Source organism: Lynx canadensis, chromosome A2, assembly GCF_007474595.2.
Source record: "Lynx canadensis isolate LIC74 chromosome A2, mLynCan4.pri.v2, whole genome shotgun sequence".
Classification (NCBI taxonomy): Eukaryota; Metazoa; Chordata; class Mammalia; order Carnivora; family Felidae; genus Lynx; species Lynx canadensis.
In genome coordinates, this window is record NC_044304.2 from 8,751,828 (window position 1) to 8,776,642 (window position 24,815).

Genomic DNA, 24,815 nt, shown 5'->3' on the forward strand with positions numbered 1-24,815 from the left:
GCCGTTAGGTCTTCCCAGCGTCTCGTTTTCTCAGCGTGTCTCACGCCCGCCTGACAGCGGCTCTTTGCTGGGAGCGGAGTTTGGTGGCGCGTGGGGACTTCAGGTGTTTGGTGGACCCGGTAACCTCTCGGCCACAGCTAGTCGCGCCTGTCCCCCCACTCCTCCAGGAATTGAACTGTGTCTTTCTCCTCGCATCCAGAGGATGCTCCTGGGAGGAGCACAGTAAGCGCCCTCGTGGAAAGACCAGAGAAGACTTAGCCTAGGGTGGATTTTAGACCCCAGAGACAAAGGAAGGAAAGCCGGACAAAGGGAGCGGAGCACCTTTGCGTTCCTGAAGAAGCCTCTGCCACATTTTGTGTTATTTGCTTTCCAGTACCGTTTCATACTTTTTACGCGGATCTGAGAAAAACCCACATGAATATGAAATTCTAAATGATATTAATAAACGCTGAAGCAAAAGGCCTAAGTTGAATAGGGTGAAAGAGCCCAGGAAATTTAGGCAAGGGCAGGGTCATGATGAAAGGCATCTTGGTAATCCTTTCGCCACCTGAGGACAAAGTAGGGCACCCCTTTTAAGAACAGAGCAGGATAGTAGGGAGGAGCTGGAGACCCTGGAGCGCCTGTTTCCCTCTTCCTAGCCAGGCCAATAACAAGGTGGGCAACCTCCTGCCGCTTTGAGCCTTGGTTTCCCCACTTGTCAAATGGGTATAAGAATAGTTTGCTGGGTTGGAGATCATCAAGTTAAGCATTACCAGGCCTGCCGTAAACTGTCTTTAAAAAAGTGGCTTTTACCCCCCCCCCCACCTCAAGGCCGTCCTTTCACTATATTCAGCCACGCCCTAAACCAATATTTACTGAATTGACTTAATCAACTAGGCCTCTAATCCCAAAGGGCAAGCCAGCACTGCCTCAAGAACTTTTTGGTTTCAGGGCAGGCAGGTCAGTTTTTGCCCCAACCTGGAGGAAGGAGACACGTTTCTCAGCCCACTTTCCATTAGCAAAGTCAGCCCCCCTCCGTTCATTCATGAAAAACAGGTGCCGAAGACCTCTCCACTGGGGCCTCCCAGGTTTCAGAAGGATCTGATGGCGCCGAACGCCACTCAGTCGGGGAAGACTCCCTACAGGGGCAATCCAGTTTCCCACCTTTGCTGTACCGAAACCCGGCTGGAGAGACACGTGCGGAAACCCGCCGCCTACGCATGCGCAATGGCCTTCCCTCGCTTGCCCCTAGGCCCCAGAACTACAAATCCCGTCTCACCGCGCGCCCGCGTTGCCGCGCTTACGGACTCTGGCTGTGACTCAAAACCCGGGGGTCTGGAAACCGCCCCCCCCCCCCCCGGAGGTGGGCATTAAGCAGAAGGAAGAGTGACATTGAGGGGCTGGGACGGGAAGTTTCCGGAACGGGTGTGGGAGTTTTCTGTTCAGGGTTGGGGATTGCTCCAGATGAGGGTCAGGTGGGGAGAGAGTTGGAGATGGGCGAGAAAATTTAATGCTCACCTTCTTTTAATATGTCAAGTTTCAAAAAGAAAATTAATAACAATAATAATAAGTCAAGTTCCCATTGATCCCGCGCCAAGCCTTGGGGGAGAGGAGAGTTGGACAGAATAAAGTGACCCACCCTGCTTTTGTGGTCCAAGGTATCGGCCCTTGTGTGATCATGGAAGTCTTTCTTCCTCTCCCCATCTAGTGGATTTGAGTACTGAATCCAGACTTTTTCCCTCCTTTTTTAAGGGAGGCTCCATGCCCAACGTGCGGCTTAAACTCACAACCCTAAGATCAAGAGTCACACACTACTGAATGAGCCAGTCAGGTGCCCTCATTTCACTATTTCTTAAGCCCTACCCTACTGCCTGTCAGGCAATTTCCTAATGTAATTCTCACAACAGCCCTGTACACAGCAAACTTACTTCAACTAGAAATTTGCTTCAGCTAGAAACAGTGCAAAAAAGAAACTCAAGGAGCTGGTGCTCAACTATTAATCTGAAATGGGAGACAAAGGCCTCTCCGTTTACAACAGTGTCCCTGCTTGAGCATCTCTTTGCGCTGCTCCCACGTTTAAAGGTCACCATACGTCCCCCAACCCAAGCCAACTGCTTCACCCAGAGAATAATGACAGCTGTTTCAAATAATGTCAGGGTTAATGTTGACTTCATCAATATTGCCCTTGCTTTAGAACTTGACTCTGGGGCGCCTGGGTGGTAAGGTCGGTTAAGAGACAGATTCTTGATCTCAGCTCAGGTCATGATCTCACAGTTGGTGAGTACCGGGTTCTGGGCTGATGGTGCAAAGCCTGCTTGGGATTCTGTCTCTCCTCTCTGCCCCTCCCCTGCTTGTGCTCGCGCCCACGCTCTCTCTCTCTCTCTCTCTCTCTCTCTCTCTCTCTCCAAATAAATAAACTTAAAAAAGGAAAAAAGACCTTGACACTGCCGATGCTTCTGTATTGTACCCCTATTTTATAGATGAAAAACTTGAACCACAGAAAGGCTAAGTGACTTACCCAAGATCACACAACCAAGAGGCATCAGAATAGTTTGCAGCCACGACCGTGTGACTCACCAAACCCTGAATTTGATTCTCCTTCCCCTTCAGACTTTCCCCAGGTCACGACTGGTGAATGCAGTGAAGGGGGATGCTGGGACTCCATCAGCTCCTCCTGCCTCCTGACACTCCAGAAAAGAGGCTGAGCTGCTGCAGGGGCGACCTACTTCTCCCACTTGTGTTTCTTTTTAAAGATCCAGCGGCTGCTGGTGCCTTTGAGGGAGGAGGTAAGGGTGGCGCCATCGGCCTTCTATGTCCCCTCCCCCAACACTACATCCCCGAGGCTGAAGTTACACCTGGGCCAGCTCACCATCCCCAAAACAGGAGGGAGAGACCTTTGAGCCAATGTGGAAGATAAACCGGACAAGCCTTGCAGCAGGAAGTTAGCAGGAAGCGAGAGGGGCAGGTCTCCTTGTCCGAAGCCCGCTACCGCTCTCCTCTTTGAGGAGCCAGGGGTGCCCTCAGCTGGGTGTCTTTGCTTGCACCTACTGTTCCTTTGGCCTTGAACACTTCCAAGGATCTTCACTGCTCTCAGAATTTGGGGCAAATGTTAACCTTCTCGGGGCCATCCCTGACCAACTTAAACTTGCCATCTCTCCCACGCTCATCTCTGCCCCCCTTTCATACTCCCCCCACCCCCATAGAACGTATAACCTTCCGATGTGTGATGCGTTCTGTATTCTATTTTGTTTCTCTCCTCATCTAGAATGTTAGCTCCACTAAAACAAGGAGTCTTGCCTGTCTGGGTCCTCCGTGTCTGGAAGGCCCACCCCATCCCCCACAGGCTGGATCTGTCAGTCTGAGGCCAGGTGGATACCACCTCAGCCTTCCTCCCTCTGCCTACACAGGTCCAGGCACCAGGTGGCCATCATGATCTGCCATCATCTTCCAAGTCGTGGCCCTCCTGACGGAAGGGGGATGGGAGCCTGAATCTGGGATGGGGAGGAGTGCCAGCTGCTAGGCATTCCTGCATGGGAAGGCCTGGGAGGTGGGCCCAAGGCTGGGGGGACCCAGATGTCGCTCCAGGTCTAGGAGACTTGGGAAAGGATCATCAGGAGGCACGGGCGTCTTAAAGCGTTTGTGGGTTCACTGGAGAACAGCCAGCCAGGCAGCTTCCAGAAGGGCACAGAAGTACAAGGAGCACTAAAAGGACACGAGGGGAGTCAGGCTTCCTTTAGGACACTCCATCCCCTGACATGTCAACAGTCATGTTCTGCAAGGTGGCATCTGTGCTGCTGATCGCATATACATAAGGGTGGGGTCGACCCAGCCTCCCTGGGAGGGCTGCAGGGAGCTGGCAGGACAGAGCAGCCCCGCCAGCGTCCAGATCCTAGTCCTGCTCACTTCCTCCACCCCCAACTGTCCACCTCTTCCCTCCCCCCGGTCCCGGCCCAGCCTCGTCTCCGGGTTCTGCCCCAGGGCCCTCTTCAGTCTGTTCTCCACACAGAAGCCAAAAGGGGCCGGGGCGCCTGGGTGGCTCAGTCGGTTGAGCGGCCGACTTCGGCTCAGGTCATGATCTCGCGGTCCGTGAGTTCGAGCCCCGCGTTGGGCTCTCAGAGCCTGGAGCCTGTTTCAGATTCTGTGTCTCCCTCTCTCTGACCCTCCCCCGCTCATGCTCTCTCTGTCTTAAAAACAAATAAACGTTAAAAAAAAAAAAAAAAAAACTTTAAAAAAAAAAAAAGGGGGGCCTATTAAATATAACCTGTGGCTCCCAGGCTCATACTGCCCCCCCCCAACGCTTCTTCTAAGCATGAAATCCCAAATCCTGACCCAAATCCTGACCCTAGCACACAAGGCTCTGTATATAATCCACACACCCTCCTCACTCTTTAGGCTCAGTCATACGGGCCACCTTGAAGCTCCCCACAAAAGCCCCATGTTCTCCCACCTGTTTTCACACTGGCTATTCCCTCCACCTGCTTCTTCACTTCCCTCAGGACTCAGATCAGATGTCAAGGGAAACAGACACCCTCCCCCTAGCCTCCACCCTGTACTTCTTCCCAGTCACCTCCCAAAATGGCTTCCCCCTTTTTGTCTGTGTGTGTTTCCTTCCAAAAGGGCAGGAAGTGTACATGGTCTGTTCCATTCACTGCTGTGGCCCCAGGTCCCAGAAAACCCTGGGGCACACAGTAGGCACTCATTAAGTGTCTGCTGAATGAACAAACTGACAGCTGTGGCCCAGCCAGAGAGGGCTAGGATATGATCCTGAACATGAGGAGCAACAGTGGGGGCTCTGTCAGGGGTAGGGGGAAACGGGTCCCGAGGAGAGTCCAGGCCAACAGGAGAGGATGCATTCCTGTCTTCCCCGTGCTCCCCAACAGTCCCCTCACCAAGCCAGACCCAGGACCAGGTGCAGGACTAGGCCGTGGCAGGGAGGGGAGGGGAGGCTTAGGGTGGAAAGAACAAAGAAGGCAGACCAAGCACACAGCTCCGGCACTAAGTCAAGTTCTTTACTTCCCAGAAGTGATGGCTAAGGGGTGGGGTGGGGTGGGGTGGGATGGGGAGGAAGACAGAAAAAGCCAGAGAGAGCGAGGAGGTAGGAGGAGAGGGGACAGTAAACCACTGTTCTATGAAGTCTCAGGAGGCAAGTGCTCAAGGTAAAAAAGAGTCCTGGAGAATCGTCCGCGGCTGCGGGAAGCATCTCGATTTCCTTCTGTGTAGAAGTCCTTGGGGAGGGGAAAGGCTGCCGCCGCTGCCGCTGCATTAAATAGTTATGTACATCGCAGAGAGTCCCAGGCCGTAGGCAGGCGGGGGAAGGGGGTCATTTCACCAGGGGCCGAGTTTTATCATCATCGCCGCACTGATGGGCTTTGTACTTTTTCACCTCTGCCATGTACTTGGCCCACGCATCACCTTTACTTGTTAATACCTGTGGGTGGGGGGCACACAGGGGTTGCAAGGGGATACCGAGGAGGCCAGGGACAGGGGGTCAGGACTGTCCTGAGACAGCTGACACCCACCTTCCCCCAAGTCACCCTCAAGGTCCTGGGTTTGAGGTAAAGATATGCAGACTCAAGTTATCTGGGGATCCTGTTGAAAGCCCTCCTCCTCGCACCCGCACCCAGCACACCCACCCGAGGCCCCCAGGTGCTAGACAGAGAGGGAAAGGGCTCAGCAGCCAGGCACCGAGGCTGGAAGGGAAAGGCACGGTGAGTGGTCCCCCCGGCTCCCCCTCCGCCGCCCCCCCCCCCCCCGCCCCCAGCCTGCTCACCTCATCCTCCGTCTTCTGCTTCTTGCTACTATTCCGTCTTGAGGGCTAGTTTGTTCCCGCCTCTGCGCTTGCCCACCTGGGTGAAGGGACAGAAGACTGCAACGGTTACAGGAGTCGGGCCCGCCCTTGGCGGCGCTGAGGCCCACTACACCTTCCTAGCCCGGCCCGGTGGCCCGTCCCGACGCCGCGCCCAGCTCCGCCAGCCGGCCGACCTGCGCAGCAATCAGAGAGGAGCACACGCGACTCTTAGCGCCTGCCCTGGGCCCATGATGCCCTGGCAGTCCTGGGCCCCTGGGCTGCCCTCCCTGAAAGCGAGAAGAACCCCCACATCAGTGGGGACAGGCTGTCCTCACTCTCCCTCCGGAAGCTTCCCCCTCCCCTAGCAGGGACCACACAGTCAGCAACAGCTCCCTTTACTGAGCACTCACTGTATGCTAAGCTCTGTGCCAAGTACTTTGGATGTGTCATCCTTCACTTTCACAGCTGCCCTAAGGTGAAGGTTACAACCATCCCCATTTCACAGATAAGGAAACATCTTTAAGGAGAGGGCCCTGCCCTAGGTCCTGCTGGCAGCAAACAACGGAACTGGATTCCGGGTTGGATGGGTCCAAGTCACAGAGCAACATCCTTAACCGCCAAGCGACAGCGTCTCCCCTGCACCTCAACTGGCCCCTTTAAGAGCGCCCCTCCATGAGTAAACGAAAAAGGCAGTGACAACCACTGTCACTGTCACTTAACAAAGGGGTCCTCGGCCTCCACCTCTAGTACTTCCACCAACCCTAGGAACCTAGGTCTGAACACTTCCCCTCCAACAGAAGTCTCACTCTAGATCTCATCCTGGTCCTCCACCAGCTCCCACGGACAGCACTTTCTGTGCCCACGTGCGGCAGACAGGTTTCACACACATCATCCCCTCTCTACCCCTCAACCAGGCATCAAGTGACCTGTGCTGCTGGGACTCGTCCCATACACTTTTCACAAATGAACTGAGGCTTGGAGAGGTTAGATCACCTGCCCCAAACGACACTGTTAGATCCAAAACTTGACCTCCAGTCTGTTACTCTCAAGCCAACACTTTCCTCCACACCACACAGACCTCATCTCTGAGCAAATGAATACCCAGGCTGTGAGTTAGCTGCTTGTTTTTCATTCTTCTTTTTGTTGTTGTTATTAAAGAAACTTGTCCGATTTTTTTTTTTTTTTAAACAGGCTCCATGCCCAAGGTCGGGCTTGAACTCTAGACCCTGAGATCAAGAGTCGCGTGGCCTACCAACTGAGCCAGAGAGGAGCCCCCAGGGACTTGATCTTAACATCAGAAACAAAGCAAGCTCAGAGATGAGCATCAATATAGTTGCCATTTATTTAGCCTAGAGTTTCTCAACCTCACACTGGTGACATTTTGAGCTGGATCATTTTTGCTTGGGGTCAGGGGGCTATCCTGTGCATTGTAGGATTTGAGCAGCAGCTCTAGCCCCTACTCACAGATGTCAACAGCACCCCTCCCCCAGTTCTGACAACCCCAAATTTCTCCAGACTGCCAAATTGTGGAGGTGGAGGGTAGGGTGGGGTGGGGTGTTCATTCCCAATTGAGAATCACTGGTGGTTTAACCCTTCCTATAAGACAAACCCGGCACTAACCTCCCGGATGGCCTCACGGAACCCCCAACACGTCAGAAAATGCAATGATATCCGTTTTGTAAATAGGAAATTTAAGGATAGGCCAGCCCAGATACTCCAGGAAAGCAACGATCTTGTCATGTTCAACACGGCATATCCAGCACCCAGCACAATGCTCAGCATAAGGTAAGGTGCTCAATAAATGGACACTGGGCGAATGAAACTCCGGGAAATAGAGCAAATTTCCTAAGGTCACACAGTAAGCGTTCTGAGAGTCTTTAATCCACACAGCTCAGATTCTAGATTTGAATTTGCCCCCCCTTCCCCATAGTGGAAGATGGTCCCATTATCCAAGTTCAAGAACCACTCAAATAGGAATCCCGGGATCCTGATTTCCCCCTCCACGGAGCGCTGTTTCGAATGCAATTCCCTGGTTCCCGGCCCCCGCGGGCGGGCTCCGGGGGTCCCCACCCCCGCCCCCAGACCTCTCGTCGAGAATCCAGTTTCCGGATCCTTAGCGGGCGACCCGAACAGCCCCCTCGTCTGGGCTGGAGGGTGGACCCCGATCCCGATCCCCTTTCTCGGGCCCCGAATCCCTCTGCCAAGGCAGGCCCTGGCGCCCGCCCCCACCCCCGCGGCTCCTTACGAAGCTGAGCGTAGGGCCCGGGCCGCCCTTCCTCTTCAGATCCCCAGGGCCCGCGGCGGCGGCGGCGGCAGGCTGGTCGGGTCGCGGCGGGCCCGGGGGCGGCTCCTCCTGCCGCTGCCGCTGCTCCTCCTCCATCTTCCGCTTGAACAGCTCCAGGAAGCTGCCGTCGTTGGCGAACAAGTTCACAACCGCCCGACACCGGCTAGAACCCGCGCCCGACGCTTCCTCGTCCCCGCTCTCGGGCGACGTCCCGGGCCCAGACTCAGCCCATCGGCTCCCGACGCCGCCGCCGCCCGCGGGGCCCGGCGCCTCCCGGCCCGGAGGCTCCGCCCGTCTCCCTCGGGCAGCCATTTTGTCGCCAGGTGCCGCGCAAAGGACTCCGGGAAGGCGGCTCCGGCCAGGCGCTTGGCGCCCGACTTGCCCCGTCCCAGGCAATGCATGCCGGGAAGAGCGGTCTGGCCCTCAAGCGTCCGCAGTGGGGGCGGAGTATGTGGGGCGGGGCGAATAAGGGGTAAAACCAGAAGCAACGAGCCCGCCCAGCCACGCGGGTTCTTATAACCCAGCTAGGTTTGGGCAGGCATTACGCATAGGTCTCCCGGGAATGGAGCCATTGTCTGAGACTGGGGCTGTAGCTGGCTCTCCGGAGTGAAGTTCCCGCTTGAAACTGGGGGCACATTAGCTTTCCGGGGCTAAGATCCCCTTCTGGCACCAGGGATAATCTCTCTGAGGGAAAAGACCCCATCAGAGACTGTGTACCCAACTGACACCTCGGAACCGAGGTCCCTATCTCGGTCTAGAGGACATATCTAGCCTGACCCCCGCCCCCGACTAGAAATGGGATTTTTTGGGTTGTGTATCTGCCTCTGAGATGGAGCTCTCCTTTGGGAATGGGAACACAGCTGGCTCCGTGGAGCTGGGGTCCCCATCTGACAACAAGGGTGTATTTGGGGGGCTGGAGTACTCAAGTGAAGCCGCGGATATTTCTAGGCTGTAGTCTATCTAAGGTTAAGAGTGTTCACCAAGGGCCTGGGACCCTGCTGTATTCCTGCCCAGGACAGAGGTTCAAACAGGGAATTCGAAGGAGTCTCCCCTCCCAACAGAAACAGTGCAAGAAGGTTTTCGGGAATAGGGTCCTTTCTGCGACAAAGAGTGCAGTTGCAGGTGTGGTCCCTGCCCTGGACTGCCCAGCACGGCGCACTGGACAAAGATCTGCGGACCCTGCCCACAACTGAGTTGTCCCTCTACCTATTTGCAGTCCAGGAACCTGTCTTCAGCCAACTAATCGGTTCGTCTGTGATTGGTTTGCGTCAAGAGCCAGGTGGCTCACAGCCAATTGGATAACAGAGGAGACGAACCTGAGGAGATATCGGGAACCAATTTGGAGAATAGGGAAAATGATCGACAGGGAGTTGAACCTATGGAGTCAGGCCAGGGCGGACCTCAGCTCTAACTTCTTGGAGTGGGCCTGGACTGGGTGTTTGGCTGGTTGCTAAGGAGAGGTTGGCGGCTACCGGGACGAGAAAATGATTGGTGAAAGTGAGAAAAAACTTCAGCCAATGAAAAGGAGAGCTAGGAGACCTGAGGTCCAATCAGTGAAGGGGAGTAGTCTGAAAAGTACCAATGGTCAACTCGGCAGGGGGAGTCTTTGAAGAAACATAGACAAAAGGGCGACAAAGTGAACCCTAGAAGCGGAAGACAATAGAAATATAGCTTCTATTATCTTCTAAAAGTCAGGCCATGAGGAAATTAATCCAGGCTCCTCGACTTGATGGGTATGTGCTAGGAAATTTCCCCTGTAGGTGCTTTTCATGGTGCGCTCCGCTTGATCACGTGAGCCCGTTCCAAGATGGCGGCAGGGGTGGCCGGGTGGGGGGTTGAGGCAGAGGAGTTCGAGGATGCGCCTGATGTGGAGCCGCTGGAGCCCACGCTTAGCAACATCATCGAACAGCGCAGCCTTAAGTGGATCTTCGTCGGGGGCAAGGGTGGCGTTGGCAAGACCACCTGCAGGTAAGGAAACTCCGGCGGGGGGTAGAGAAGACGGGTGGGATGTACCACTGGGCGAAGGGGAGGCTCGGGACTGGCTCTTCCACCCCAAGCGGGCGAGGGGGCTGGGCCGTCGTGTTCCTGATTGTCAAACTCCAGAAGTTACCTGGGGCAAATTGAAGATACTGCCGAATGCAGGCCAGGAAACCCCCTGAGTTGGACCCTCCCCGTTGGGGTTCAAGGGCAGAACTGCATTGAACGCAGCGCACGGGAGCCAGGAGACTACTTAGGTGTCTTAATCAGCTGGAACGTACCAGAGTGAACCCAAAGTAGGGGGAGGGGCATGGGGGCGGACTATCCTAGTAGGGTGAACCTTGCCATTCCAAGGCCACGTGGGGGTAGAGGTGGTAGGCGGGAGGGGTCACGTGATTAGACTATCCCCGTCTGCTGGGAGGAGGGGGAGGGTCCCTGGGGCAAATTATCCTGAAGAAGTGGACTGAACCATCCTGAGTTTAGCAGGTAATGCAAGGGACCCCTTAGCTTAGTGTTTAGGGAGGGGGCACGGGGTCAATTTAGGCTAGCTGGACCGTGCCACTCCATACCAACAAAGAAGAAGCAGGCATCAGGCCAGACCGACTCAGACAGCTGAACCTCACTACTGTAACCACCCAGAGGGGTCAGTGGGTGAAGTTTGAGAGGGTCCCTCAACAGGAATTAAGGCTTGATTCTGCAGCTACCCATATTCCTCTCTCAAGGTCCCTGCTGATCAGGGTCCCCTGCCCCTGGGGCCTATATAACCCTTTGCAGACCTAGGGAGCAGAGGCTGACTCCTCACTCCCTGCCTTTTGACCTTTCCCTCGGCCAGCTGCAGCTTAGCGGTCCAGCTATCCAAGGGGAGGGAGAGTGTTCTGATCATCTCCACCGACCCAGCCCACAACATCTCCGATGCATTTGACCAGAAGTTCTCCAAGGTGCCTACCAAGGTCAAAGGCTATGACAACCTCTTCGCCATGGTGAGTGAAGCTGGGCTCAGCTCCCCACTCTGGCAAAGGCCCTTCAGCCCCTCTCTGTGAACACCCACCATCGGCTACCTTGTCCTGCCCATTCTGCATCATGTCTCCAATTTCACCCATTAACATACCCACAGGAGAATGAGTGAGGAATGTTTGCAGAGCAGAAAGGAGGCCGGAGTGACCAGAGTTTAGTGAACAAGGGGAGGGGAAGTAATGTCAGGTCAATCACAGACATGTGGCATAGGATCTTACCAGCCACTGGGAGCAGTTATGTTTGATTCCAAGTTTAAATGGGAAGCTGTTTGTTTTAAGCAGGGCAATGTCGTGGCCAAATTCATTTTTCTTTTTCTTTTTTTTATAAGTTTTTTTTTTTAATGTTTATTTTTGAGAGAGAGAAACAGAGCACGAATGGAGGAGGGGCTGAGACACACACACACACACACACACACACACACACACAGAATCCGAAGCAGACTCCAGGCTCTGAGCTGTAAGCACAGAGCCAGATGCCGGACCTGAACCCACCAACTGTGAGATCATGACCTGAACCGAAGTCGGTTGCTTAACTGACTGAGCCACCCAGGCGCCCCTCCAGATGCATTTTTCGAAAAGCTTCCTGTGGCTGCCGTGCGGAGAATGGATTGTAAGTTAAGGATGGAAACAAAGAAACTAACAAGGAGAGTGGGCCAGTGATCAGGCTAGAGATGATGGCAGCCTAGACTCAGGGGCAGAATATTGGGTGAAGCGGTCACATTTGAAATGTGTTTTGGGAGTAAAGCACTGCAAGTCCTTGGTTGTAATAGATGGGGAAAGAAGTGAATTAAGTACATCTCTTAGTGGCTGCCTGGGCAGCTGGGATGGTGGCGGGCAGGAGAGAAACAGGTTTTGAAGGGACAAGTGAGGAATTCCATTTTGGCTACAGTGAATCCAAGGCATCCAAGTGGAGATGTCGGGGCAGTGGCTTTGTTATCTGTGTTTTGTGAGCTTGGAAGAGGTGGGTGTGGATTTGGGAGTCATTGTCCCAAGGATGGTATTCAAAGCGGTGTGAGTAGAGGAGAATGAGAAGACAAACTGCCCAGAAGCCCAGAAACAAACTGAGGTCATGTCAGCATTTAGGGTCCAGGGGCAGGGAGAGCGAGGGGGGAACAGTGAGGGAGCCCAGGAAGGAGCCATGGACGAAGTGGGAGGAAAGCCAGGGATTGTGAGCTCCTGAATCCAGGAGGACAAAGGGACTCGAGGCAGGAAGGAGTTGTGGGCTCCAGCAGGCATATTAAGTTTTAGAGAGACCAGTCTGGGAGTGAGGGCAAGAGCCTGCCCAGAGTGGCTGAGCTGAGGAGGTGGGGACAACGATCAGCCATGATGGGGGCTGAGAAAGGGGGCCATTGCCGGAGGGAGACAGGGTGAGGGGTGTTAAGGAGGCTTTTTTTTTTTTTTTTTTTTTGAGGGAGTGCTAGAGCAAGTTTGTTGGCTGATGCAAATGCTCTAACAGGGAGGGAGCAAGGATGCTGGCCAAGGATGGTCCTCAGGCAGGTGGGCGGCTGTGAGCCCCATTCAGCTCACAGACCCAGGACATAGAGGCAAGGCGTGGGGAGCCTGGGAGAGAGGAGGGTGTTGGCAGCCAGTGGCTTCTTTTTCTAATCAGGCACGGCACTGGTCTCGGCAGAGAGCCAGGGGTGAATGGGACGGACGAGGTTTGAGGAGAAAGAAACTCCTGAGGGTTTGTCTGGCTTGAGTGCCTTTTGGAGATCTGTGCTCAGGAATGGGGAGCAAGGTGAGAGTCATTCGTCAAGTGTATTTCCGCAATGTTCACCTCCGTGCAGCCATATCAGAGAGCTGGGAATGACCAGAGTGGGGATGTTGCCAGCGACAGAGGAAAAGGGAATGTTTGCAGAGACACTCTGTGGAGTCGGGCTGGATAAGAATGCTAGCCATGAGGGGCGCCTGGGTGGCTCAGTCAGTTGGGCGTTCGACTCCGGCTCAGGTCATGATCTCACAGTTCGTGGGTTCGAGCCCCGCGTCAGGCTCTGTGCTGACGGCTCAGAGCCTGGAGCCTGCTTCGGATTCTGTGTCTCCCTCTCTCTCTGCCCCTCCCATGTTTGTGCTCTATCTCTCTTTGTCTCTCGATAACGAATAAATGTTGAAAACAAAAAGCAAAAAACTTTTTTAATAATAAAAAAAAGAATGCTAGCTGTGAGGGACACTGTCAGTGAACAAGCAGGCAGTGGTGTGGGGACAAGGTGGCCTAAAGAGGTTTAAGTAACTGAGGTAGGAGGCGAGGGGGCCCAGGTCAGAGAGTCAGGTGCGGGAGCTTAGAGGTGGCCATTTACTAGCAATCGCTCGGTAATGGTGTGTCTGTAGCAGGTGATGGGTGGACAAGCTCCCTGCATGGAAATGACCTCTGAGGCCAGCGAGTTGGGGGCTTCACCGTGGGCCCTGTGAAGTCACGAAGTGGTGACATGGGAGGAGGGTGGAGAGGGGGGCTCTGAATCCAGGGCAGACCGGAGACCCCAGGGACAGTCGTCCCTTCGTGGATCCCACATACGTGTTGAGGCCCTACTGTGTGCCAGACACTTCCAGAAGGTGCTGGGACATAGCAGTAAACAAGACAGAAAACTCCCTCTCTTCGCGGTGCTGACGTTCTGGTTGGGGAGACAGGTGGTAAACGTGACGAGTAAGCCACGTCGGGAAGGGCTAGGTGTGGAGGAGAAATGAAGGCAGGACAGGGGGAGCTGAGGCCTCATTATTGGATGGGATGGTCAGGGAGGGCTCGTGTTCGAGGAACGATCTGGAGGAGGTCGGGGCCCTGGTTGGGGACCAGCCAATGCAAGGGCCCACCCGTGAGCTTTGACTTCCCTCTGGGGGGGCCAATCACAGTTTGCAGTTTTCCATATGTTGGTGAAATAATTTGACCATTTGTGTGACCTCACAAGCCCTGCAGTGGCCTGGGGCAGGGCCCGTGGCACCTCAGGGGTGTCCCCAGCGTGACCTGACGAAGGGATGTATTCGGGGCCTCCGTGGGCTCTCTCTGGCCCGGCGCCTGGGTCAAGGGCCTGGCGGCGGCGGCGGCGGCGGCGGCGGCGGCCTGAGTCTTGACCCCTCGGCCTTCAGGAGATCGACCCCAGCCTTGGCGTGGCTGAGCTGCCCCGACGAGTTCTTCGAGGAGGGACAACATGCTAAGCATGGGCAGAAGATGATGCAGGAGGCCATGAGCGCCTTCCCCGGCATTGACGAGGCCATGAGCTATGCAGAGGTCATGAGGTCAGGCCCTGCCAGCAGGGGCGGGGCAGGGGGAGGGGGGGCTGGGGTAGAAGAGGGCAAACAGGCCTGACCCTCATCTCCCCGCAGGCTGGTGAAGGGCATGAACTTCTCGGTGGTGGTGTTCGGACACGGCTCCCACAGGCCACACGCTTAGGCTGCTCAACTTCCCCACCATCGTGGAGCGGGGCCTGGGGCCGCCTCATGCAGATCAAGAACCAGATCAGCCCCTTCATCTCACAGGCAGGCAGGGCCCCGGGGCGTCCGGGCACCCCCTGTGTCAGAGCGTGCACAGGAGCAGTAACAGAGGCCTTTCCCACCCACGGCCTCTCGGTCCGCATTTCCCAGCGGAAGGGATGGACCTTCGCAGTGGGGTGGGTGGCCTGTCCCCCCTGCCCCATAGGAGTCACGTCTTGCCCCACCCACTGAGTGCTCCACACAGAGTTTGAAAACACGTATTCCAGAGCCCGGCGGCCCAGGCTCAAATGCTCTACGCTCTGATGCGACACGGCTGTGTGACCTCAAGCAAGTCAGTTCGCTTCTCTGGGCCTCACCTTCCTTGTCCTGGCCACGGTCCCCCAGAAACAGCAGAGCTGGGTTGACGCCCCCCCCCCCCCCCCCCCGTGGTCTGCTCAAGGCCCCTTAATGCTGAGAGGTGTCAGAGATTGTCCCCCTGGTGGTTTCTGAGTCCCCAGCTCAGGTGCCGGAATGTGCCCCAGGTAAGCCGTGAGCCTCCCACGTCTTCCCCCACAGATGTGCAACATGCTGGGCCTAGGGGACATGAACGCGGACCAGCTGGCCTCCAAGCTGGAGGAGACGCTGCCCGTCATCCGCTCCGTCAGCGAGCAGTTCAAGGACCCTGTGAGTCCCGGTCCGGGCTGGCGGTGAGAGGCTTGGGACGGGGACAGGGCCCGAACCTGCCCCTCACTGTCCACTCTCACGCCTCGCAGGAGCAGACAACCTTCATCTGCGTGTGCATTGCCGAGTTCCTGTCCCTGTACGAGACGGAGCGACTGATTCAGGAGCTGGCCAAATGCAAGATTGACACCCACAACATCATCGTCAACCAGCTCGTCTTCCCTGACCCCGAGAAGCCCTGCAAGATGTGTGAGGCCCGCCATAAGATTCAGGCCAAGTACCTGGACCAGGTGTGCATGCCCCGACTGCCCTGCCCAGGCCCTCACCCTTTGACCCTGGAAGCTGGGGCCTGGCCCAGCCCAAGCAAGGCACCACCCATCTTCTACTGCGTCCCCTGACCTTTTGCTCTATCCCGTCTTCTGACCCTCTGCCCAGCCTCCTGCTCTGCACCCTAATTCTGGCTCTCAAGGACTGTAGCTGGCCTGACCTGGGGACCTCTGACCCCGGGGAGGGGGGAGGTCCAGCCAGTGATCTCTGACCTCACTGGTCTCACTCCCACCTATCACCCTGTGAAGCCCCTGCCCCACATTCTCCCCAATCCTGGGCGGTCCCCAGTCCGACCCCTCCCACTGACCCACATTCTGTCCCTGCCCCACGGCCCTCTGACTGCTGCCATCTGCCCTATGCCTTGGCCACAGATGGAGGATCTGTATGAAGACTTCCACATTGTGAAGCTGCCGCTGCTGCCCCACGAGGTGCGGGGGGCGGACAAGGTCAACACCTTCTCTGCCCTCCTCTTGGAGCCCTACAAGCCCCCCAGTGCCCAGTAGCACTGCCGCCAGCCCCAGTCGCTGCCATTTCACACCCACCCTCCACCCACCCCCGCCCCCGGCGCAGAATTTGCACAAAGTCCCCCATAGCATAGGGGGAGGCATTTGGGGGGGGGAGGCGGGAGGAGGTGTGTTCCCCCTGGTGGGGCTGGGGGGGCTGTAGCTGCCCCCCACCTCTCCCTGCCTCTCGCCCCTCAATAAAATGATCTTAAATCACTGTGGATGTTGATGTAGAGGGGTTGGGGGTCGACAGCTTTATGTACAGTTGCACAGGTTGTACACTGCACAAAAATGGCACCTCTAGAGGAACCCAGTCACAACAGAGATCTGATAGAGATGTATGTTTATGATGGCCATTTTGGAAGGAGGGTATCTTCGGCAAGGGGGTGTCCTCTTCTAACTCTATGGATAGCGGTGTCCCTGCTGGGGCTCTAAAACCTGTAATAGAAGAGGAGCATCTGCCCACTTCCTTTGAGGTTCAGAGCGTGGGAACGGGGAGGCCCCTTCGCCAGCCCCAGGCTGGTGGGGGGCGGATTAGGCCGGCACGGGCCCAGCACTGCCTGCTGTTTGGTTTGGGAATTAGTGGGCGCCCTGGGCAGAGGCTAGGCCTGCCAGACTGAGGATTAACAGTCTCCACCCCCAAGTGCTGCTCCCTCTGCCACCGAGGCTGCACAGAGCTGCAACAGGGGAGCTAATTAGGGGACGGGATGGCAGAGGACTCAGGCCAGGTGAGCCCCTGAAGTCCTGTGTGTCTCGAGAGCAGCCTCGCTGAGTTATAGGTAACATGCTTCCTGCAGTTTGAGCTCCTTATCCCTAAAACGGAGACATAAAGGGTGGCCGTTCAGGATCACGGCAGAATTCACCAGACCCTGGAGGGTTCTCACAACAGCTTGGAAGGCAGTTAGCGGGGTCCCTTACATCCTTTCGTGCTCCCTCTGCCACTGCCTGGACAGCCGATGTCCTCCCCAGTTGACAGAACCCAGACTGGTTGTGATGCTGACCATTTGTTTGCAAATTCCAAGCCAGAGCTGGTTAGAGGGGACAGAAAGGGGGTGCTTGAGGACATGCATGAGTCAGGAAGTGGTGTTTAGACTGTGCACAACCCAGACATTGGGTGAGCCAGGGTGTTTTGTGTAAGGGAAACCCAGTCACAAGCCTAGACGTGTCCCCCCTACACTATTCCACTGGTGTGTGCCGGCAGGTGTGGACAGGTTCTGGTGGCCTCTGTAAACAAACACGGTGGTGCAGCCTGTGACAGAGACCCCGGGATCCAAGTCAAACTGCCTGAGTTCAAATATCAGCCATGCCACGAACGAGCATGTGTCCTCTGAGCCTCAGTTTCCCTACCCGGATGTAGAAATACCAAAAGCACCAATTTCATACTCCTGCTTGTAAGGACTCCATGAGACGAAGTAGGGTAACGTCTTTGCAACAGCACCAGGCACGTAGCCGCCAGGGAGTGTTTGTTATTCTTTGCCGTTACAAGTATTAAGCATGTGAGCTAGCCTGGGCAACCTGCCCCAGATCCAGCGGGGGTCCAGCAGTCAGAAGTGTGTGGAGACACGTGTGAGCTGGGAGTGGGGGGATGAGCACAGGTTGGGGGCTAGCTGTAGTGTGGGTGAGGATGCATCCTAGGAAGTGGGGGCCTCTGGTCAGGAACCAACCGTCAACTTGAAGCCCATACCTTCCCCAGGCCCTGAAGCTGGCAACACCACCCCCTCGCCCTCTTTTACAGGCTGTCCGGCAGCTGGATGGCAGAGATTTGGGTCTGAGGGTGACCAGCCCGGGCCAGTTCCTAATTACCTGGGGCGGGGCAGACATCTGCCAGTCTGGGAACACAGTGTCCCGGCTGGCAAGGCTTCAGGGCGGGGCTGCAACGGGCCATCCGCACTCCTAGGGCACATGGTGAATTTGAGGGCCTTCAAGGGTGCCCCTCGGGGTAGGAACCCTTCCACGCTGGGCTACGAGTTTGATGTTGGGGATAAGGGCTATTTGTGTCAGGCTGGGAGTACCCCCTTCCTAGACGTCTGTGAAGGCGGAACATCTGTCTGCGTCTGTGCAACATTCGGGGACAAGGTTTTGCATCCCTAAGCTTGTGTGTTCATGGCAATACTGAGAGTATCTGAGACCTGGGGTGTGTGTATGGGATGCTTACACAATACAGCGAGGGAGCACTGGGGAGAGAGTGTCCTATGCATTGATGTGCAAATGCAGATGAGTTTCACGGCGGGGGTGGGGGGGGGGAGGGGGTTATGGGCCTGACCCCAGCGGGATAGAAGGGTCTGTGGGACTGTTGGGGAGGGGTCTCTGTTGTATGGGTGTGTTTAGGACCCTGTTCTGACCCAGGACTATGTCCCACGATGTCGAGGGCAGGTGTTCCTGTATCTGGCGTGTGAACACGGGTCTGTCTTGGCGCAGGAGAGACCGGGAATAAATGTGTGCTACCTCCTGTGTGTGTGTGATTGTGTGTTTGTGAAGGCATTGTGGGGTGTCTGCTTAGCGGTTGTGTGACCTTGCATGTGTCTCTGTTACATGGCGGGGGGGGGGGGATCAGGAGGGAATGCAGGGTCCCAGGTCCCCGCCCATGTGCTCCTGAGTGGCTGTTTGGAGTACCATGTGGGTACCCGAGAGCTGACAGCCGGCTGGGTTAGGGCCCATCTGCCTATATTTGAGTGTTGGGCACGGGTGTGGGCACGAGTGGAGCTAAGTGTCTTGCGTGACTTTGTAAGTCTTTGTGATAATGTGTACTGACAGCCCTCTGGCTTACCGTGGTCGTGGGAGGCTGTGTTAAGCTAAACTCGGGTCTGAGTCTATGGTGTGTGTTTCTATATGCATCTTTGTGACGGTGTGTGATTACAAGTGACTGTGGGATGACACAGCCTCACTGAGCAGTGTGTGTGTGTCTCTGGAACTGGGAAGGAGACAGGCCCTGCCCCCTCCCCCAGCTTAGGTCCAAGATCCCTTGGACCTGCCAGTGACTGACTGGGAGAGAGACAGGGAGGAGCAAGGGAGGACAGGGCGGATTGCTCCCCCCTGCCCCAGGTCACAAACTGGCTCCGCTTCTCCAAACAAAGTTCTGAGGCTGCAGCCAAGGGGGGGGCGGGCCAGGGAGGGGCTGCCCACGCCCACTCCCCAGCCCCCTCTCCCCAGGGTCTGGCCTCAGCCCCACCTAACGCTGAAGCCTTCCACCCAGTCTGTCCCTGGCCCCGTTTGTCCCTGCACCCACCACCAGGTGAGAAGGGCGGAGGCCTGGGGGAGCAGAGGACCCGGAGGACAGATGGGTCTCCATTGGCCTCCTCGGGGTGGGGAGTTGAGGGCTCGGAAGGCTGGAGGGGCATGGACAGATGAAAGGTCAGGGTGGGTCCAGAAGAGGGGTGAAGGGGCAGAGCCAGGGCAATTAAGTGGGGAGTGGATAGGCTGGGGGAGCTGTGCAGGGGAGAGACCAGCCTGAGGCAGAGGGCCCAGGGGGACAGGACCCGGGGTCCTGCTGGAGGCTGGAGGATCGGGCTTCCAAGGGCTTCAAAAGGGAGTGCGAGTGTGGAAGATGGGCTGAGACCGGGGGCTGTAGAAGCGTGGAGAGGCGGCAGAGGTGGGACCTGAGGGAGGAGGTCCAGGCTGCCGAAGAGCTGGAGTCCTAAGACTCTAGAAACCGAGGTGCCGGAGGCTCGGAGTGGGGAAGGCTGTAGACGGAGCTCAGGTAAGGGATACGGGATCGCACAGAGGGTTGCTGAGGCTGCGCGGCGGACCCAAGGGTCTTGGGGGTGGAGGATGGAGAGAGAGGGCCCCTGAGGAGTAGACGCGAGGCTCTGGGACCAGTGGTCCCGGGAAGAGAGTCTGCGAGAAGGGGCTTGGGGATGACTGAGGGCTAGGGCAGGTCTGAGCAGGCCTGGGAAGAGCCCAGAAACCTGGACAAGGGACGCAACCCTTGAGGGAGGAGGAGGAGGCTGGGGTGCCTGTAACAGGGGACGCCAAACTGAGCCAGCCGGCACCTCTCTGCCCCTGCCCGCAGCCCCCCGGCCCCCTCCTGGGGCCCCGTTCCTCCGCCCACAGCCTGGGGTCCGGTCCGGCCCCCCCTCTCCTCCCGCGCGCGACCGGCCTGGCGCCGCAATGACCGTCACGTACACAGCCCGCGTGGCGAACGCGCGCTTCGGCGGCTTCTCGAAGTTGTTGCTGCTGTGGCGCGGGAGCATCTACAAACTTCTGTGGCGCGAGCTGCTCTGTTTCCTCGGGCTCTACATGGCGCTGAGTGCCGCCTATCGGTGAGGTGGCCCTGGGGTGGGGGTGGGGGGGTGTGCCAGCCAGAGGGGACTAGGGAGGGGCCTTGGGTGGTCCCCGGAGGGAGGCTCGCCTGTGACCCCGTGCCCCCCTCCCTCGCAGCTTCGTGCTGACTGAAGAACAGAAGCGCTACTTCGAGAAGCTCGTCATTTACTGTGACCAGTATGCCAGTCTCATCCCGGTCTCTTTCGTGCTGGGTGCGTTCTCTCCTGAGTTCCCCATTCCCCTAATACTGAGAAACCCATTCCCAGGCCTTTGGGAGACCCCCCCTTCCTATTCCTCTGGGCCGCCCCTCTAACCCTTCAAACCTCCCCATTTCTGCATCTTTCATGCCAGGTGTGGCCCCAATTCCAGAGACCTTGGATGTCACCTGGTCACAGTAAGCCATTAGAGTTCCGTGTCACCCATAGGCTTATCCCTGGTCATCTCAGGGTCTCCCACCTGTGTCTGCATGAGACTACTGGTGGCTCCCTACATGTCCTGGGCCCTAGGGACCCCCCCCCCCCCCCCTACACACAGTGACCCCATATGACTCCATCCTCTCAAGACCAGCCTGGAGGACATTCGTCTGACAAGTCAGTAACTTAACGCGGCCCCAGCCTCCCGTTTTCAGGTCCCCATGCTCCCAGCCAAGTGGCTCCCTGTGGCCAGAGCGACGACCTATGTGCCCCTGACAGAGGCATGTGTCCCCACCTCCATACTGAGATCCCAATCCCATGTCCCAGGTGACAAGCAAGTGGCCGGGAGGACCCAGCCTGCTCCAGACCCTCTAAACTCAGGGCTAGACCCCCTAGTTCCCAACCCAGGTGGCCCCTCAAGGTCTGGGTGATGAGCCTTCCTGGTGTCTCTGATGCAGATCCCCTATCATCCCTCTTCCCACGACCCGGCTCGAGTATCCCCACTGAGCCCCCCCCATTCCCGGCTGTCCCGCAGGTTTCTATGTGACGCTGGTGGTGCACCGCTGGTGGAACCAGTACCTATGCATGCCGCTGCCCGACGCGCTCATGTGCGTGGTGGCAGGCACAGTGCACGGCCGCGACGAGCGAGGCCGCCTCTACCGGCGCACGCTCATGCGCTACGCCGGGCTCTCAGCCGTGCTTATCCTGCGCTCGGTCAGCACCGCGGTCTTCAAGCGCTTCCCCACCATAGACCACGTGGTGGAGGCGGGTGAGGCTCCTGCCCGAAGCGGGGGCGGGGCGGGCCGGGGGCGGGGCCAGGACGGGAGGCGGGGCGAGTAACCCCGGACTTCACCCCCCGGCTCCAGGGTTTATGACCCGCGAGGAGCGCAAGAAGTTCGAGAACTTGAACTCGTCCTACAACAAGTACTGGGTGCCCTGCGTCTGGTTCTCCAACCTGGCTGCGCAGGCCCGGCGCGAGGGCCGCATCCGCGACAACAGCGCCCTTAAACTGCTGCTGGAGGTGGGCCCGCCGGGAGGTCACTCATAGAAACTTCCAGGGAAATTGTACCTCCCTGGAATTGTGTCAGATGCCGACCTGCCACGCACCACCCGTGAGGCAGATTCCCAACACCCTTACCAAGCAGCCCCCAGGTGCACACTTATCTCTAGGGGGCCGAATCCTAGGCACATAGTGCCCCCTACCCCAGATGTACCCTCACCACTGAATGTCTGTCCCTGGAGGGACGCCTGGGTGGCACAGTGGGTTAATCGTGGACTCGTGATTTCCGCTCAGGTCACGATCTCACAGTTTGTGAGTCTGAGCCCCACGTCGGGCTCTGTGCTGAGAGCGTGGAGCCTGCTTGGCATTCTCTCTCTCCCCCCGCCCCTCCCCTGCTTGCACTCTCCGTCTCTCAAAATAAACAAACTTCAAGAAAGAAAAAAAGCCTCACAAAAAAAGCTAAAAATTTAAATGTTCCCCCTGGAGACCTGAAGCCCCCGCCCACATGCCACCAGGTAATCACTCACCTCCATCCCGAGTACCCACACCTGATCCCCAAGTGTGAGCTCACAATTCAGGCCCTCTCACGACTTGTATCTGCACCCAGGAGCTGACTGTGTTTCGGGGCAAGTGTGGGATGCTCTTTCACTACGACTGGATCAGCGTACCCCTTGTCTATACCCAGGTAACCCCACCGTGCCTCCGTTTAAATCTGGCATCAGAGGCCCTGACCCACTGGTCTCACGGCGAAACAGGACCAGCTAAGGCCCCGTGTCAGTGAGGTCCCACCCTAGTCCTGGTCTCTCCAAGCCCTCCTGAGACTGGGAGAACCCTGACCTGGTAACCCGCCCCGCCCCCAGGTGGTGACCATCGCTGTGTACAGCTACTTCCTGGCCTGCCTCATCGGTCGCCAGTTCCTGGACCCGGCTCAGGGCTACCAGGGTCACAACCTGGACCTGTGCGTCCCCATCTTCACCCTGCTACAGTTCTTCTTCTATGCCGGCTGGCTCAAGGTGGGGTGGGGTGGGGTGGGGTGGGGTGGCCCTGAGGGAGGGACTCCCAGGGTGGGACAGGCAGGGTTCTCAGGACTCTGCCTAGCCACCCCCTCCCCCTTCAGGTAGCCGAGCAGCTCATCAATCCTTTCGGTGAGGACGACGATGACTTTGAGACCAACTTTCTGATCGACCGCAACTTCCAGGTAAGACTCGCTTGCGTCCATCCCGAGTTCCCACAGGAACCCTGGCCCCACCCTCGCCAAGATTTACCCCGGCCCGGACCCTGAACCGGCTTTCTTTCTTTGGTCACCACAGTCCTAACGCATCCTGGGGGCGGGGAGAGGGGTCCACCCGGAGGTGCCCGCGCTTTGCCCCCGCATGTCGGCGCCCACAGGTGTCAATGCTGGCCGTGGACGAGATGTACGACGACCTGGCCATGCTGGAGAAGGATTTGTACTGGGACGCAGCCGAGGCTCGAGCTCCCTATACTGCAGCCACCGCGTTCCTGCTGCAACAGCCCTCCTTCCAGGGCTCCACCTTTGATATCACGTGAGCCAGCTGGACGGGTGGGGGGCCTCTTGGAGGCGGGGCCTATGGCTCTGCGGGGAGGATCTGATCGAAGGGGCTCTGGGATGCCAGGACAGGGCTAAAGGCTAAGCTTGGAGATTCGGGGCTAAGACCTAAAGTCTGTGAGGACTAGGATGGGGGCAGGAGGCAGGGAATTGGGTCAAGGTCTGGGACCCCGCCACTAATTGGGGGCCGAGCTAAGGGCTAAGGTCTATGAGGACTGGACTGGCGGCCAGAGGCTGGGCCAGAGACGCGGCAGTCACAACTGAGGCTTTAAGACCTAAATTCGATGGGGCGCCTGGGTGGCGCAGTCGGTTAAGCGTCCGACTTCAGCCAGGTCACGATCTCCCGGTCCTTGAGTTCGAGCCCCGCGTCAGGCTCATGGGCTGATGGCTCAGAGCCTGGAGCCAGCCTGTTTCCGATTCTGTGTCTCCCTCTCTCTCTGCCCCTCCCCCGTTCATGCTCTGTCTCTCTCTCTGTCCCAAAAAAAATAAATAAAAACGTTGAAAAAAAAATTAAAAAAAAAGACCTAAATTCGAGCTTAGCCAAAGCCAAAGGCTAAAACCAGGCGCTCTGGTACAGGGCCGAGGTCTTTTGGGGATAAGTGCGACGAAGGGGTGGGTGGAGGCAGGAAGAGCAGCGTGCCCGCGTCTCAGCTTTGTCGGTGCAGGAGAGGAGCGAGGTGGCAACGCTGATCCACTGTTCGACAGGCTGGCCAAAGAGGACATGCAGTTCCAAAGGCTGGACGGCGTCGACGCGCCGCTGGGCGAGGCACATGGTGACTTTTTGCAGCGCCTCCTGCCGGTAGGTGCGGGCATGGCCGCAGGAGGCCTGCTGGGCCGGCGCCTGTCCTTGCTGCGCCGCAAGAACAGCTGCGTGTCGGAAACGTCCACGGCCGCCAGCTGCGCGTGCGCAGGCGCCCCCGACGGCGCGGCCCCGGAATGCGGTTGCGGGGACCCGCTGCTCGACACCGGCTTGCGGGAGCCGGAGTCGGAGTTCCCCCCTGGCCCGGAACTGCCCATCCCCGGGCCCGCCGAGCCCTTCACCACTGTGCCTATGCCGGCGCCCCGGGGACCGGCTCCACCCTGGCTGCCCAGCCCCATTGGCGAGGAGGAGGAGAGTCTAGCCTGAGATCCGCAGGCACTGGATCCCCAAGGACAGGGACACAGACCCCGACAGGGCACGGAGGCAGCAGTCTGGGTCTGCGTAAGCCACATGTGGACTCCACCTATCCGACTTTGACGGGTTCCCGCTTCCTGCGCGCCAGTCTTCGCCTCTGACCCTAGGTTTTGGAATGCCTCGTGTGGGCCAGGCACTGGGCCAGCTTATTTGAACAGTTCATCCTTCCCCCCCCCAGTTCTGCTGCCCTCCCTCCCCTGCCTGAGAGGCCTCGATCAGCCTGCCCTGCCTTTATTCTTTCCTTAAAATGGAGATGTGAGTGCCTACCTCATTGAGTTATGGGGATGAAATGAAATGATGGCTTCAAAGTGTTGGTGCATAATTAGGTGCTCAATAAAATGTTAGTGGTTTTTGACCAAACATTATTAGCCCGACTTTTCCTGCCAGGTATTAGGCTAAATAAGAGTTGAGAATTCTTCCAGATTCTTTGATCACCCCCTGCCCTCTGAA

At 57.4% G+C, this 24,815-nt stretch overlaps 3 protein-coding genes across 3 annotated transcripts; 2 read left to right on the forward strand and 1 right to left on the reverse strand.

Moving 5' to 3' along the window:
- Positions 1-4,967: 4,967 nt before the first annotated feature.
- Positions 4,968-8,418, reverse strand: TRIR (telomerase RNA component interacting RNase). The gene is given in 4 exon segments (XM_030301381.2): positions 4,968-5,407; positions 5,750-5,780; positions 5,782-5,825; positions 8,013-8,418. Coding segments are annotated over 4 exon segments (534 nt in total). The 5' UTR covers positions 8,364-8,418; the 3' UTR covers positions 4,968-5,299.
- Positions 8,419-9,834: 1,416 nt separating this feature from the next.
- Positions 9,835-16,168, forward strand: GET3 (guided entry of tail-anchored proteins factor 3, ATPase). Its single transcript, XM_030301371.1, is given in 10 exon segments — positions 9,835-10,019; positions 10,861-11,008; positions 14,117-14,149; positions 14,151-14,266; positions 14,354-14,390; positions 14,392-14,457; positions 14,459-14,506; positions 15,017-15,124; positions 15,214-15,411; positions 15,820-16,168. Coding segments are annotated over 10 exon segments (1,047 nt in total). The 5' UTR covers positions 9,835-9,858; the 3' UTR covers positions 15,952-16,168.
- Positions 16,169-20,058: 3,890 nt separating this feature from the next.
- BEST2 (bestrophin 2) lies at positions 20,059-24,317 on the forward strand. The gene is made up of 9 exons (XM_030301359.1): positions 20,059-20,210; positions 20,329-20,423; positions 21,160-21,393; positions 21,491-21,645; positions 22,232-22,309; positions 22,485-22,637; positions 22,742-22,822; positions 23,014-23,168; positions 23,897-24,317. Exons 1-9 carry the CDS (start codon positions 20,059-20,061, stop codon positions 24,315-24,317), a joined length of 1,524 nt encoding a protein of 507 aa, XP_030157219.1.
- The last annotated feature ends 498 nt before the right edge of the window (positions 24,318-24,815 follow it).